This window comes from Austrofundulus limnaeus, unplaced genomic scaffold (genome assembly GCF_001266775.1).
Source record: "Austrofundulus limnaeus strain Quisiro unplaced genomic scaffold, Austrofundulus_limnaeus-1.0 Scaffold31, whole genome shotgun sequence".
Taxonomy (NCBI): domain Eukaryota; kingdom Metazoa; phylum Chordata; class Actinopteri; order Cyprinodontiformes; family Rivulidae; genus Austrofundulus; species Austrofundulus limnaeus.
In genome coordinates, this window is record NW_013952433.1 from 2,709,912 (window position 1) to 2,727,148 (window position 17,237).

General features: G+C 38.8%; 1 protein-coding gene across 2 annotated transcripts in view; it reads left to right on the forward strand.

Moving 5' to 3' along the window:
• Positions 1-2,752: 2,752 nt before the first annotated feature.
• Positions 2,753-17,237, forward strand: part of mob2a (MOB kinase activator 2a) — a 65,651-nt gene continuing 51,166 nt past the window's right edge. The window contains exon 1 of one of the 2 annotated variants that reach the window (XM_014005600.1): positions 2,753-3,254. In XM_014005600.1, coding sequence (XP_013861054.1) covers positions 3,238-3,254 — 17 coding nt within the window. In that variant the 5' untranslated portion in view covers positions 2,753-3,237. Of the gene's footprint in view, positions 3,255-3,475; positions 3,580-17,237 lie in introns of those variants that run through there. The other variant, XM_014005596.1, reaches the window with a different exon arrangement.

The following is a 17,237-nucleotide window of genomic DNA, read 5'->3' on the forward strand; positions in this document are numbered from 1 at the left end:
GCTGCTGGAGTGTCAACGAGCCAATCACGAAGCTCTGCCTCCTGTTAACAGGGCTTGTGTTCTAATAATCCCGTTATTTATAGATGGGTGAGGATTTATGGCGGAGCCGGCAGGGAAGCGGAGGAGAAGAGGAAGGGTTAACCAGGCGGAAGAGGGGGGGAAGTTTCAAGGTTTATGAAGGTTATATCTCACTCTAATGATCTCTCAGAGACAAAGAGGCTGGATGAAGGACTTATCGATCAAGTTGTCTCTATAGCTATCTGATTGATGCTGTTTTTGTAAAGAGGAAAATATAGGAAATGATAACAGGAAATGGAAGAGGAGAACCATAAATCATTTAAAGGGTTGATTTCAAGTCTGGGATATGAGAAATTATATGATGAAGGAAATATCAATTTGATTAACAACAACATACTGCATTTTGAAACATATTGCCAATGATTTCTTTCTTTCTTTCTTTCTTTGTCTGTAGCCCACTTTCCTCATGTAAAATTTAAAAAGAAAATCAATGTCACAATCAACACAACCCTTAATTAATTGAATTCTCTCATGTCCAACAAACTGTCCATGAGGGCCTGGAGGCATAAAGGTCATTATGAAATCCTCTTTGTCAATTGCTGTTTGAAACTTCAATACTTTTCCAAATATATTAAATGCAATTTTGAAAAGTGGGTTTGTACTCAATGTAAACAAATCACTCAGCTCAGTTCACTAAACATATGTGGAAGCTTGAATCACCTGATTGACCTACATTAGGCTGGCTGTATTATGTACACAACTGACTAATATTTCAGAAGCTTCTTCACTTAAATTCAGAATGGTATCTCCTTTTGTTTTAGTCTGAACTTAAATGGTTGTCGTTACGAATGTTCATTTTCTCCAAGCAAATCATTCAATTTAGTCTCTTTTGGTGCTGCACAGAGATCTTTATGTTCTGTTTGGATTAAAATTTCCAACCCGCTCAGTTTTCTCCATATCTGAGAGAGGTCAGAGGTGCAATGTAAAGTGCCTCATTTTAATTTAAAGAAACAGTGTCCAAATGAGTTGCTCTCAGACACACCTCAGAACAGGAGTGAACAAGGGGMTTGTGGAGTTACAATAAGAAGGAATTCAGACCAAAGCATTGCAGTTCRACTTTAWATAGACCACAACTGAAGGATTTAAATGTGAAAAAGGGTTAAAAAGCAGGACATGTTTCCTTTAAGCTTACTRAATTTATACTGAGAGTTTCTTTCAAAAATGTTTTGTACAAAAGATGTTGTTGGCTTATTTTATGAGCCTATTTTGATGTAAAATGTTAGATGCCCTGCAGGGACCATTTTACACAAAAATCCTACATCCAGAGGACACAAAAACAGATCCATGATCCTTTTTCTTTTATTGTTTTATCACCTTAAAATTCCGCAATTGATCCCTGCTAGAAAGGTTCAAATCATCTGATGTATTTCCAAGATTTGAACATGCATTTTAGAATGTCTATATCTTGCATATTGTGGGGAATGACTGGGAATTTTATGCCTTCTGCATAAACCTGACTTAAAATGTTAATTCCAGTAAATTATTACATTATCAGCAAAAGACTAAAGTACATTAGCCTTTGATTTTGCAGAGATGTTTRACAAATTTCATGTATTGGTATGTATTTATGCACTTTATTACACTGAATATGTACTTTGTTTACATTAAGCGCWTACCCACATTTCAGAAATGCATATCAGTATAWATAGAAAACTACTGGAGCCAACATTTTCCAAACTGCAACRTTTAATAAGGTTCAGTTTGTTAGTTTGAAATAAGAAGCGTTAAATGTTACAATATTTAGACTTTAAATGTGCAATGTGGTCTCTTAAGAAATAAACCAATCGTCAGTGTTGTTTAAAGTACCTCAAAGCGATACTTGAGTAAAAGTACAAGTATCTTACCATAAACGTACTTTGGTAAAAGTTCAAGTCTCCTCTATGAATATTACTTGAGTAAAAATCTTAAAGTATCTAATATATTTTGTACTTAAGTATCAAAAGCAAATTTCTGAGATAAAAYGTACTTAAGTATTAAAAGTAAAAGTATTGAGTAAAAATGAGTGGCTAGAYWTCCCAAAATGACATTTATTGGGAGTTGATTCTCTAAAAAAAAAACGTTTTTCTAAAGGCCAAAATGTTAATGTTATAAATATTAATATTTATATATGACACAGACATTTTCGTACCAGGATACAAACAGTATATCTGCTGTGTTCTGCTGGAGTGTGACATAATTTGTGTTCTTTGCAGCTGTGATGGATTGTGTACAAACTAATACAGGATCAGCATAACATGTACTTATACTTCTCATTCAACCACAATTAAATTCACTCTATCCAGGCAGATTATATATATATTTTTTTTTAAAAAAAGCAAGCTGTAATGAAATAGGAGTAACGACTTTCTACTTCTTACCTTTTTTAAATGCAATAAGTAAAAAGTACTGACAACTGTGTAAAAATGTAAGAAGTAGAAGTAAAAAGTGGGCTGAAAAATAATTACTCAAGTAAAGTACAGATACCCAAAAATTCTTCTTAAGTACAGTAAAGAAGTATTTGTACGTAGTTACTTTACAACCGTCTCATTTAAAGGTTGTAGTGTTTGAGGTTGTAAATTTGCAGCACTGGGCCCAAAAATGAAGGATTTCCACCTTGTTTTGACAGTTTAACTACATATCCCACTGCATCTGTGGGTCAAACGCGTTTTACGCACAGGAGAGACGGTGGGTCGGGTCTGTGTTTACTTCCGGACTCCGGTTTAGAATCGGCTCAGAGAGCAGCAGCTCCAGAGGGGGTTCAGGCTGCCAGAGAGTCCGGTAATCCGACAAGGCTTTCATGACAGAGGCTACCGGCTGGACAAGCGGCATCCCGACTGTCCAGCTTCCCTCGGCGGCACGGTCCACCCGGACGCCGCTGTCCTGCCCTCCTTCAAAGTCACTGATCGCCCGCTGCTCTCCCGCTACCAGCTAACGCTCCGATCTGACTGTCTGCTGCGGATCAAAACAAGGACAAGTTCAAGCGACATTTGCGCCCGAAACCCGAAGACCCTGCAAGCCCGGACGAGACACGGACCCCGGCGGAGAAAAGCGACGGGACTCGGGAGCCAAAATAGCGAGGGTGGTGGCTGGATAAACTAGCAGGGAGGGGGGTTGCCTCCAGCTCCTGGCGGATTTATCCCCTGCCAGCTAACGTTAGCTGAGCTAGCTCAAAACAGCACCATGGATTGGTTAATGGGGTGAGTACACACAGCGAAGTTGCCGAGCTAATTGCGCAGTTTTTCTGAACCCGGCCGGGAACGCTCTTCTCGGTAGCTGACACGGTAATTATCGGCGTCGGGCAGGTGCACTGTCGTGTTAGGTTTCCGCCGTAAAGCTGGCTGCGAGAGGCGGGTAGCATGTAGCTTTAGCCTCGCTCTGGAGCTTGAGGGGGGTAGCGAAGCTGGCAGCATCCCCGCAACGGTTAACTGACCTCATGACAACCAGGGCCAGGCGGTGTTCTCAGCGTCCCAGTGGCCTGGAGAAACCTCGCCCGCACTGGCAGATCCTAACATCACCGTTCAGGTTAATTTACTGCTTATATTAGAAAACAATTAACGCGATAACAGGCTAGCGTTAGCACATTCATTGTCAGTCTACTTGGTTAATTCCTAATGCAAGGTGCGCTGGCTGCCTGTTAGCCGTCATGCTATCTCTCCCATCTGCAACAAATTAGTTTATTTTTATTTTCTAGATTGTGAATAAACCTTTCAGCCTGAGTGTGTGCAAAAGTCTTGAGTCATCCCTCACACTTTAAACGTGCTTTTGCTGAATGAGCCAGTCTTTACTAACATTTCTCCTAGTTTTCATTTGGACACTGGCTTAATTTTAGTCCAGTGGCACCATTATCAGAAGGTTTTTGTGCATAAATAACCCACCCACCTCTGACCAATTAATCATTTAGGGACAAAAGGCTTCTAAACTCAAAATATATACACATAAGATACATATTTAGACACATTTTTGAACAATTCRTTTTAAATTAGATCTGTATGCGTATTAGTGTTCTCTTACAAAGACAATTTGCAACCCAATTCTGTTGAATCAGTTTGACTCAAATAATAATTTAGCTCCAACAAGTTRACATTTTGCAACTAAAAGACAATACATCTGGTCCTGAGTCAGGTTTTTTGCTGGATTTTTGTCTCCTACCTCTTACAGACAGCTTATAGATACTGTTCATCAACTGTAGATAATTATTTTTAGACCTGACGYTTTTTTTCCAATTATCCTCCAACTGTCCACTTGTTATTTTTTGTAAGCACAAACTGTGCAATATGCTGTKACGATCAGATCCATGAGATGGTTGGTAAATAATATAAGTAAATTCTAAAGCAATGGTTCCCTAATTTGGAATCTGGGCCCCACTGTGGTCCTGAGAAGGTCCACAGAAATCAAATTAACTTCAAAAATGCTTTGCCAATGTCATCAACTGTTTCAAAGAGATTCACTCAGCAGCCGTAAATTGATTTAAAAATGTTGCATGACAAAATGTTTAAACTAAAAAGATCACAGACTGGCTTTCTTGAAAAAAAAAAAAAAACGTTAAAAAAGGGGTTGTTTAAAACTTTTGCACATTACTGTGCGTGCAGTAATTGAAGCGTTGTGTAAGTTTTGTCTCGACGTTGCCAGCTGCACACATTAGAAGATGGTGATGCTGATATGTGGTTTTATTTTTAGCTCGGCGTTGTCCGAGTCATGAGTTCGAGTTAGAGCTCGTGATCCGTCCCGAATAGGTCTGCCTCGGTGTGACACCTGCATTCAAAGTTCAAATCCCCGAACGCCGTGTTCAGGATTAACCTCTGACATCAGTGCAAGTGACAGAGTAGCCTGCTGAAGCATATTAGAGCCCACATGTGCTGTTTTGCATTTACCTGTGCTTTTGCCTTGCAAACCAGAGTGTCTGCTCGTGTACGCTTGTAAGGAAGGGATCTCTGAGTGCATAGCTCAAGGTATGTTTCAAGCTTCCTGTGTAAGCTTTAGTTTCACCCTCAGAGGCCTAAATGTGGCCCGCAGAGGGCTCGGATATCTTGATGTCTCATCACAGTCGCAGATGGTTTGATGTCACCCGGTGCAGCGCAGCTCTGTGGYTGCAGCGTATTAACAGTAGATCTCGGCTGTGGAAGGGTGGAGGCTTGTTGTCAGGGGTGTTTCTTCACGTCGGGTCGGTTTGGCTGAAAGATAACGATGCTGTTTGTTGACACAAGTAAAAAAAAATCATCGTTCATGTCTGTCGGAGCTTAGTTTGTAGCAAGCTTGTGTGTCTAAATTGCAATCTGGAATAAAGTGGGATATTTCGCCAAGCTGTGGGACAAGAAGAGTTTATTCAGAACTCATCAGCTTCTTGTTCATTTATCTGTTAACTTAAAGGGGCAATATCATGTAAAATCAACGTTTTTGAGTTTTATATCATGTTATAATGTTACACTCTCATCAAAAACATGCCCAAAGCCTTGCTTTGACTCATTCATGCATGTTTGAGAAATCCTGCAGTGTTTTTAGGCAGCCATGCTGAGGAGCAAAACGACAGGTGGGGACCAGAAACGCCCCTGTTATGTGTCTTTAAGCCGAACTTCCTCATCACGGAGCACACCTCCCCAACCTCCACCCCACACACCACACCCATGACTCCTGCAGGCTCTTGGCTGTAACAAAGCAAACGAGTGAAACTGAAAGTGAAACTTAAACTGTCTGCTGAGCTCTCAACATTAGTTCTCACTCAATGAAGCTCTTTTCAGATTAAAAATACCTTTGAGGAAATGTATTTTCAGTTGCCAAGTAAACTGCATCATAGCGCACGCTTTTGCTCTGCTGTGAACACTACCTAATGTCCAGTTAAAACACGTTTTTATTGTTTCAAGGGTATTGTTCAGTGTTTTTCAGTAAAACAACAGAACACTGAAGGTGTATTGTGACCTTATAACATCTGTCAGTGCAGCTATTTAAAAAGTCAGTATTGGCCAAAATCGAAATCGGCAGGTCAGACTTTTTAAAGATCTGAGATCGGCCAGAAAACTGCAATCAGTGCATCAGAAAGTTGTCGTAGTTACAATGTTTCAATGTTTTTTTTTTCATTCTCCATACTGGTTTTCCTGGTTTACTAGACTGATTCATGCAGTAACTTGTAAATTACATCAGTTCTCTGAGTTTTTAATGCATCTTCATTTTTCTTGAGTCATTGGCATGAAAAAATTTCTTGCTCCAACATGTAGCTGGTTTTGATCCGTTTGAAACTTGAGCAGTTACACAGAGAAGAGGCCTCTCTGCCTGTCTGTCCTTTAGGATTTTAGCAAGTGTTACTCATTAATTACGTTCCCAATCTTCAGAACGTTGTCGTTCTTTTTTCTAATTTGTCACAGTCATTTTCTAAATACTCTCGTCACCCTTTATCTTACAAGTTAAGGATGCAAACTGTAACCCTCGTGCCTCGTTCTAATTTATTGCTGCGATACCTTCATTTTAAACCTATACGTTGTATTGTGTGTGACGCGTTTGGGTGAGCAGCCTGCATTAGAAATGAGCCGTACCAAGAGTGGATTCCATGAATGAGTTAACCAAGTGCGTAATCACTCCGAATACAAAACCCATGGCGAAGGACACCTCGACCAACRGAGGGAGGAAGTGAGGACAGAGTGAGCTTGAGGATGATGGAAGAAAGAGAGATGTTAGAATAAATGGTTTGGTGAAAAATGTTCAGATTAAGGGGTATGATGATTGGATGAGGAAAGAGACAGATAAGGGCAGGATTCAGGCTGAAAAGAATTGAAAGCTGCTTTTTTTAAAGTTTGTTGGTTTTGTATTTTTTATATCAGTGTATGGGAAAGAAGAAGGCTAGAGGAAATGAATGGTTTTGATGAAACGGTTTATTAGTGATAAAAAAACTGATTAAATTAGCAGTTGGGGGAGCGGGAGGTGCAGTCCGTTGGAAAAACGAAGCTCCACAGGGAGTCAGCCTGCAGGACAAAGAGCTTGTGATAAAAGAAGTTAAAAAGAGCATCTGTGTGTCAACTTGTCTTTCAGCAGAAGTCTACAGAAACGTGTTTTTATATTTATTTTTACACACTGAAATGCCAGTGTATCACCCGCGTGTTTTGCCTAAATGTGTTTATGCAGTAACTGAGATTTTCTTTTGCACGGTGTTATTTCAGCAAAAGATCATTGTATTCCAAAGCCAAATGACCTCATCTGCCTGGATTCAGGATGACACAAGACGTTAAATTGGTGGGGAGATGCGCGACTCCTAAATGTGTCTTTTTCCTGCTGGGTGAAGTGAGCAGGCTTTGACAAATGCTTAATCCCCTCGCTTGCTTTTGAGTGATGGTAATGCTGGTAATGCTGAACGAACAGCGAGAGACTGGAACCTGCAGCGGCTACGTAGAACACTGCGTCAGACCGTCTGATCTGAACATGAGTTATTGTATGCTTGGCTCATATTGCATCAYCTGTGACTTAATGGTATAGTAGCAAAGATTTGTTTTGCACCGTCGGAGCATTTTGCACATTATGATGTGAAATATTCTTGTAATAAAAAGTGAGCTTTGTATCCTTTTACTCTGTGGATGTCAAACTGAAGGTGGGATGGTTTTGTTTGGCAGTTTGCATATTTTATGAGTGAATTTTTTARCTTTATTCTTCTGGGAAACCTTCGGGCCATATTATTGTTAGATGATATTGAATTCTGTTAAAAAAACAGTTATGAAGTATTTTCTGGAAGAAGTTTTTAAAAATCTAATAACAGATGCAAAATATCAGACGATGGAATAGACGGGGGATTTCACATGAATCTATTACAGGCTGAACTTCCTCTGCTTTGGGGAAACAACTATCTATTTCTGATCTTGTCTCACCGCTGTGGCTCACATCAGATGAGAAGTGACTTTCGGTGTGTCACATTAGATTTATACCATGTGGTTGTGGTTTTATATATTAAATAAGTTAAAGTAGCACATTTAATTTTTAGTTAAAGTATTGATGAGGACATCATGGCTTGTATCTGTTTCATTTGCTTACAAAATTACGTTAGTTGTCACAAAAAAAATCTCACATGCTGTGTTAGCATTTTGTGTAATGAAGAAGCTGGGTGCTAATCCAGAATCCTCGTGTTACACTACCACTTTAACTTTGTCTTTTGGTTTGTTACCCACGAAGACACAAAGCTACCACTTCAGCCATCAGCTCGCAAAAAGTTGCCGCCTTGTAGAAAGCCAAAACCGTATGACTGCATGGGATTTTTCCAAGTTTCAACTCGGCCCTTTGTTCCTTGTAGTCACACTTGTATCCAGCTTCATTTGCAATTTTTAGAAAGATAAAACATTTAAAGTARCCACTGAGGACAAAGGATCTTTGTGTCACAGGTTAAAACTCAAGCTACTGTAATTTAAGTTTTTGCTGATCTGACGTTAGATTTATGTACGCAAATTTCCAAAAACGGAACTCTCAATAAAAGTAAGTACAAATAGGGAGGAACAGATTTACTAAAAACTAAATGCAAAATCTTTTGTTGAGATCTCTTTGTGGTCTCACGTTGTGGGATGTCAGTAGTTTTGTACTGATGCAGAGTGTTTGTGGATTCTCTCTCTTTTTTTTCTTTCTTTTTTTTTTTTGCTTCCTGTACTGTTCGTGAAGACGTTCCTGATGGGGATTTTGCGCACCACTAACCTTGTCCTTATATAACCTTACTGCCTCATTTCCATTTCCTTCACTCACTCACACATTGTTGCACAGTCTTAGCCAAGCTGGCTTTTCTGCTGCTTTCACCTCAGACACAGTTCTGATAAAAGATTGTCCCAGATTAGTCACCTTAAACCAGTCACCTGCCTGCGAATAGGAACTGAGCGACGGTTGGCGAGTTGCTAGATTTAAATCAGTCTGTGGTCTGTTTTTAGCTTTAAAATAAATGTCAGTGTTTCTAATGGTAGTTTATCGCCCACCATGGAAAGAGAAAGTGACGCGATGGTATTTTTGCTCACATGCATGTGTGTACACACTTTTATGTTTGTTTAATCTTTTGACTGTTCCATTAGCATTTACTTTGAAACCAGTGGACGGAATATAATGAAACTTTCAGAAAGTTATTGATGTTGACATCTATAGCTGATTAGTTTTTATAGTCAGATCCAAGATGGCTGCCACAGCAAAGTGATCCAAGTGGCTTTAACTCACTCAGTTTAAAGATACTGAGATAGAATTTGTTTTTGTAGAAGCCGAGAGTCATTTACYACCTATTTTATGAGCTCTAACTTATAGCATCAGATCTGTGTTTTAAACTGTCTAACTACTGGAATCAACTCTAAATATCTCATGAACCACTGGGTGGATTTTAATGAAACTTTCGCAGAGTAGTCATTGAATCTCCAACTGATTAACTTTTTGTTTCAATTCAAGATGTCCGCCACAGTTAACTGACTTTAGACATACGAACTCAGCCGATTTTAMAGATGTTGACCTGAAAGTTGACATGGTGGTCACTGAGCATCGTCCTGAAACTTTAGGTGCAACATCATTGCTTAAAACCTTGATATTAACTGTTGGAGTCACACGAGATATTGCTATGAGACTGCATAATGTTATTTTCATGGTTTAACCAATACATAATAGTTACAACTCTGTCATTTTTCACCATACGATGCTATTAATAGTCTTGTTTCCTGTTGAGCAAAGACTTCTGCTTTTTGCTCACTTTATAAGGAGCACAGTAAAGCACAGCTTTATTTAGAATCTATTTATTGCACTTGGCACTGARGTTACTTTACACTTTATTTTAGCAAACAGTTCCAAGATTAATAAAACCAAGTGCAATTACAAAATCTGATTTATTATAACAATAAAGTTGAATTGTTTTACAAATTCAGCTCATGTTATTTGTGTTAGTCATCCTCTTCTTGACACACACTAGCTGTTCCACACACACACACACACACACACACACACATACACACAACGCTGAGCTAAATGACACCATGGTTAACATCAGTCGTTATGCACAAGTGACATCTTTTGAGTGACACTGTTAGATGTATGACTTATTCATAAACTGTTTTAAGTTTCCTGTCATTCTGTCAGTAAAAGACCCGTCTGTCACGGAATCCAGCTGAGTTTGTGAGCACGTCTGTCTTTATGAATTTTAAGTTTCTGGATCGGGAAATGGTTTTGCATAAATTGTTGATATTCCAAGTTTGGTATGAACAAGTATTAGGTTCACGTAAGATTACGTGTTCATATAATGTTTAATGTGAGTGTAACTATGGCAAGGAATGAACATATCTCGTTAACTTTCTAACACCCCATTAATTGATCTAATAGTTCGTATTATAAGACAAACGTCGTTAAACCWTATTTATTTATTTATTTATTTATTTATTTATTTATTTATTTATTTATTTATTTATTGTGAGTTTCTCACAGCAGCTATAGATGAAATCCACTCTGCTCTAGCTCATCCATGTCCTGGGGTTTAGCATCGAGCTTCAGGCTATTCTACCATGAAGTTCTTCTGCGCTGCTCTTGTTTACTCCCCAGAAAGGACGTTTAAGTCGGTGCCAACACTTCAGCGCGCTCTGTCTTTCACTCTCTGACTCAGTCTGTCTTTTTCTTTWTTTTCTGTCTTTCTCCCCTTTCATTTCCTCCCTCTCCCCATTTCTCTCTCTCTCTGTTACGTCTCCTATGGGACACTGATGTGCGGAGACGTTTGCGTGCGTTGCTGCTGCCTGAGCTGGACCGTTCAACTGTAGAGAGCAAAAGAGCGTTGAGCAGGCCCAGGGCAGCCTCAGTCTTCTGTGATAAATGTTCAAAAAACAACAACTAGCGCACAGAACGCTGCACATTTGACGGAAGGCTATAAATATTGAATAATAATGCAGAAGCTCTACAGTATATTGTGCTTTTTTGCGTCTTTGCCTCATAAAAATTGAGGGCGCAACAGATGATTTAGACCTGAAGGGGCTAAGCCAAAAAGAATAAATCCTCAGCCTTATTTGACTTTTGTTGGTGTTCATTTCTCATCCGGGCTGCCTCGTTCATTTTGGGACAACAGAAGCCGATGTCTTCCTTGTCCACAGCAGCACTTCGGCGTTAAAGCGAGCCGCATCATAAAAGCTCAGCTGTCAAAGTTGAAAGGTGTCGATGACTTCAGGTTTCACAGGAATGTGACACCTCAAGCAAGCCGTTGAACTTGCACCGACCACAACCAGCAGTCCCAACACAAGTGTTGGCGATTATCATAAAAGGCTAGAATTTTCTTTCCAACAGCAAATAAACACGGTTAAAACACTGAGTCATCATGTTAGTGTTATCTTGAACCATGATGGCATTTATATAAAGTTTGGTGAACTTTTAGTGAGCTTAAACTACAATAAAGTATTGTACCAGGTATGCACCACTGAGGTAGATATAAAGAGAGTCTGACTCCCTTTTTAAAAGGCAAATGGCCTGAATTTAAGAACACACACTCCCCAGTAAACATTGCTGCACTGTGTAAATGTGTCTCATACGATGCTACTCTTCCCTTCCTCTGAGGCAGGGACAGAGAGACGCCCGAGAGCGAACGTGACACCAGGATGACTCTGCAGTTTGCCTTTCACTGAATATGCATAAGTGGATAAGTGAAGAGTCCAAATGAATGCACGGACGCAAAAAAGCACTTTCAGAAACACTCGATATGGAAACAGTTGCAAGGTGTGCCGTTCTAATTCTCCCATTTTGCCAGTTTGGTCAAAGAAGTTTCAGAATCCTCAGAGGAAATGGGCACAAATGAATACGTGGAAGAAATCAAGACGCGGCCGTAAATGATATGAAGCCAAATTCCTGGAGCTGGCTGTGCTCGTGACGCTGCTACTTAAATGAATCCTGACCTGTTCCAAAGCGAGAGCAAGCTGCTGTTTTATGATGTCAAGTGCTCGGATTTCTGACATTTAGCCAGCAGCTTTTGAAACGTAGGGTGTGGTCAGCACTCTGACTCATATTAAATCTTGGTATAAAATTTATATGTAAATTTTATATGAGATTATGTTTGTTTTTATTGCTTTTTAATGTAAAAATGCACAGATAAACAACCCTACTTTATTGACCTAGTATATTTCCTTAACGTTTGTGTGTGTGCCTTTATTGCACTTGGCAGGAGACTGACACCACGCTGCGACTCTGTTTACTTTTTCATAATGCTCTGGGCAGCTGAACCCAGCAAACACAACTGGCACTGCCAAAAAAAATGGAGAGACAAAGATGAGGGTTGGCAGAGGGCAGGGACAGTCATAACCAATCTTCTGCTGTTCTACTGTCCCACTTTCCAACTCTTGTTTTATTTTTTGGTTGAATCAGGACATTAGGGGTGGGAATCTTTTACTCTCTCACGATTCGATTTGATTCTGGTTTTTGGGGCCACGATTCAATTCAAAATCGATTTTTCGTTCAAAACTGATAAGGTGAGCCCATTTGTCGTGTTCCCAAATTTCTTCATCTTCATTTTGCAAACCTTGAACAAAATGCAGCTCATGTCAAACTCGGACTCATTCAGTAAAAACCAAAATGAGCCCAAATCTTTGCATTCAATGAAGACAGGGTCAGTTGAAGCACTCTTTCCTCCAGTTCTGKAGTTTCCTCTTGGTGCTTTCTGCACATTCATGTTCCAGAAGCAGCTGCGTGATGACGTCAGGATGTCCCATGTAGTTACAAAATGGAGGCTGATGGCCAATGGATTTGCTTTATTTTTTATTTCTAAAAATTAATTTTGGGACATTTTAAATAAATTCTTAATCTTTGTAAATGAGAATCACRATTCTGATGTAAAACGATTTTTCGGTGTCCTACAGGACATCATTTCTCAAAACACACTACCGGTATGTGATTTTTGATTTGTCCATTAGCAAGATCAGCTGCTAGAGGCCTCTGAGTGCCATATTCAGAAACTGCTTTTGGCGGGAGTTGTTCTCAGATTAGCTATAATAAGTTAAGCCCCCCAGCTGCAGAAGTTCTTTATTTTTTTCCCACCCACACAATACACCCTGCAGACTATTCATATTTAAAAAAAACTGATTAGTGTTAAAGGTATCCACGATTAGTTGTAACATTAGACTTTATTTGATTAACATTTATTTTAACTGTAAAATAAAGACTGTAAAAATACTGTAGAATGTTCAGTTTTTATAATTTTTAAACTAAATTTTTAAAAATATATTTGAGACATTTTTTTACACGCAAAGCATTCTGGGTAAATGATGACATCGACGGGTCCTTGCCTCGGTGCGAGGCTGCCAGCGAGCTATATCCACCCTGAAGGTTAATCTTGGACAATATCTGACGATCGGCTCTTTTAAATGAAACCAGAGAGTGTTGACAGAGAGGAGAAGGTAGAAATGAATCAGCTGTAACTGAAAATATGGATGGAGGACAACAGTTTAGCTTATTTTGGCACACTAGCGCAGAGCTAATGCATATAATGGCAATATGGTGTCGGCGCTAAAGCTAACAGGCTAAGCTGAGGTTCTTCTWCCATGAAGCAGCTCTGTTGTCCTCCATCCATATTTTCAGTTACAGACTGAGTCGTTTTTACCTTCTCCTCTCTGTCAACGCTCTCTGGTTTCATTTAAAAGAGCCGATCGACAGATAYTGTCCAAGATTAACCTTCAGAGTGGATATAGCTCGCTAGCAGCCTCGCAACGAGAACCTGTCTACATCATCATTTACCCAGAATGCTTTGTGTGTAAATAAAATGGCCCCATCCATGTTAAAATATATTTTTAATAATTGACAAAACTAAACAGCCAACAGTATTTTTACAGTTAAAATAAATGTTTATCAAATAAAGTTTAATGTTACAACTAATCATGGATCCCTTTAATTTTGCCTTGAGCAGTATATAACTGATATTGTCCTGCTTGTCATTTTTAGTTTTCATGTTTCTCAAGCTTGAACCATTCCACAGCTGAGTATATTTTCTTGTTGTTGCTCCTCTAAATCTGAGGCCATTGAGAAAAAGGTCGGAAAAGAGTCTCTGTCTTGAGCTGAAGAGTTCAAGCATCTTTTAAGTTTTGTTCGTCAATGATGGGACGACGGAGCGGGAGATGGGTCAAAGGGTTGGGGCCTTGTCTTCARTAATGAGGCTGTTGCTCCGGTCTGTCGTCACAAAAAAATAGTTGAGCTGAAAGTCAAATCTCTCAGTTTACTGGTTCGTCTACGTTCCATCCCTGTGGCGTGAATTGTGACTGAAAGAGCAAGAGCCTGGATACAAGTAGCCGAAATGGGTTTTCTCCATAAAGTGGGTTCAAAACTTTGTTTGGAGGTTTTTAAGGCACGTCCCATGTCMTTTTCTGCTCCCAGGATAAACTGGAGAGGTATGTTTGGTTACCTGTGGAAAATTGACAGATGTATATTCTTGTTGCTCATGAATGTGTAATATATGGCAACCCAATTATGTTTTTAYTAACCTGCTGACATGCATTTCCTCCTCAAGAAAATGTAACGAGTATAGCTGTCTGTTTTCAGTAAGGAAACAAAAATAACTGTCACCACTCTGTAATGTCTGAMTTGGCAAAAATATTTAAAAAATCTAGAGATAGAAATGAAATCTGTAAAGTAAAAATAAATAAATAAAGGGAATGGTGAATAATGGAGTACTATAATGGGAAATAGAAGGGAATGAAGCAGAAGAGGGCAACTGATAAGGAGAGCAGCACGAGAAAGAATGACTGAGGGAGAGAAATGATATTTGCAGAGGCAATAGGTRAGATATTGAGATAAATGTGAAGAAGCGGYGCAGGTCAGGGAGCTAGATTAGAAACAGCAGAAGTCTGCAGTGGTAGACTGTGAGGGAGATTTAACAGCAGGGGCCGGGGCCACTGGTGACACAAAGAAATGCTGCTTGCAGTTGTGTGCAGGTCAGAAAAAAAGACTTCCGAGAAAGAAAGTAAAAACTAAAATATAAGCTTCATATGTTTTCATTCTCTAAAGGTTTGATTGTTTTTTTTCTATTTTTAAAAAACGCTTAAATTAAGATTGAAGAGCGCTTCTCCACCAAAACAGCTAGTCTTTTTTTTTTACAACCAATAAGGCTTAATTTGCCTCTTAGGATGAAGCCTTTAATTTCGACTGAACTTATTCATTTTTCACCATAATGTGGTCAGCACCCTCGGGTGAGGTTTGAGCTGAGCGGTGAGCTGCTAAATCTGTATGGAGCCGGTGGGCTACTGGCGTTGGTGTAAGCTGGGCTAGCYAGATTTGTCCTTGGTGGCTGAGGCAATGGGCTGCCGGGCTGGTCTGAACGATAATTGGATTAGAGATTTCTCTGTTGCACGAGAAAAGGCAAGCCGAACACACACATGTACACACAAGCATAGACGCCTCGGGGAAGCTCGGTTCATCTTAATTCATACTCCTCCATCAGTAAAGTCTCCTTTGTTTTTACTTTTCCTCTCCCCCCTTTAATCAAAAATCTACTTCTTCCCTTTGGCTGTTATTTACATATGTAGGTGTGTGCAAATAATTTTATATACGAGCAGGGTAATAGTTAWACACGTATGTGGATCATTCTTCAGGCATGGGATAAGGATATGCAGTCAAGCTCTTTCTGAGAATAAAGGAAGGAAAAAACAGTGACGATAATATACGCCATGTTGTTATGTTTGTTCTCAATCGTTTTTTTAACAGTGAGCTTCCTGTTGGGCAGTTTTGGACAGGAAGTGGAAGATGATGTAATGGGTGCYGTGCATCCTGTACAGCTCATGATTGTTTTAAGTTTGGATAAATGTACTTTTTCTATTCTGCTAATTTGACTCATGTTGTGGCTCATTGAGTCATGAAACCATAAAACAGAGGGCATTTTCCAGTGGCGTCAGTCTGAAAAGTGAAAAGAGGCAAAAATTTTGCCCACCACAGCAACTACAAGGAAGCAAAGTAAAAAACAAAAACTTAAACARTAAAGAAAATTGTGCACTATAGAGGAAGGATTTTTTTGGTCTGAATGGTTTATATTCCTCAATATGTTTTCAACATTCTTTTTGAAAAGCTAAATAAATATGAGGACCTGCATCTAGTTATTTGGAAGATAGAAAACAATTTGTCCAAATAAATAATGTAAGATCTGAGTTGTGTAACATCTCATGTGGAGTGCCTCAGGGTTCCATTCTCGGACATAAGTTATTTCTTTTGTATGTGAATGATTTGGTCAATGTATTAGGACTTTTTGGGTGTGTTTTATTCGCTGATGATACATTCTTTTGTTCCAGTAAAGATATAGAGGAAATGTTGGAGATGATACAGACAGAATTTGTGAAAATACAAAGTTGGTTTCAACTAAATAAATTATCATTRAACTTTGACAAAACAAATTATATGATTTTCAGTTACAGTAAGAGAATTGTAGATGCTTCATTTAACATTGATGATGTTGATCTGTAGAGTCAGTGAAGTGAAGTTTCTAGGTGTCATCATTGATGAAAAACTGACGTGGAAAAATCATAGAAATAATTTAAGGACAAAATTTGCCAAATCTATTGCAGTCCTGTACAAAGTAAGAGAACTGTTCAATGATAAAGCATTGTTTATGTTGTATAATTGTTCCACTTAATTTGCTGTATTGAAGTCTGGAGTAAAGCTTGTAAAACTATCACAAATTCTATTTTTATTTTTGCAGAAAAGAGCACTACGAATTATTACTAGAAAAAATTACAGCCATCCATCGAATAAATTGTTTTATGAATTGAAATTATTGAAATTCTATGATTTGATCAATTATAATATTTTGCTGTTAATGTACAGAGCTCATAAATGAGTGTTACCCTCCAACATTCAAGTACATTTTGTTAAAAGACAGAGCTGTTATTATCTTAAGGTAACAGAAATGTTTGTGAAACCCTGGTTTGATACGAGCCTGAAGGAGCGATCCACTTTAATCCAGGGAAAAAGATTATGGAACTGTCTGGAAGATCAGTTTAAAAATGCCAGAAATATTAAATATTTAAGAGAATGATAAAATCTAGTATTCTGAAGAAGTATGGAGAAGCACAAGTGAATCCATGCAAATTGTTGTTGGAATTGGTGTTTTAAGTTTAGCTTTGTTTGTTGTGTGTTTTCAATTGTTTTGATTTTTGTTGTAATTTACTTTCTTTTTGAACATATTCTGTGGATAAAAAAGAGGCAGATACAAGATTTATTCTTCTTCTGCTACCTTTCATTTTGTTACAGGTGAAATG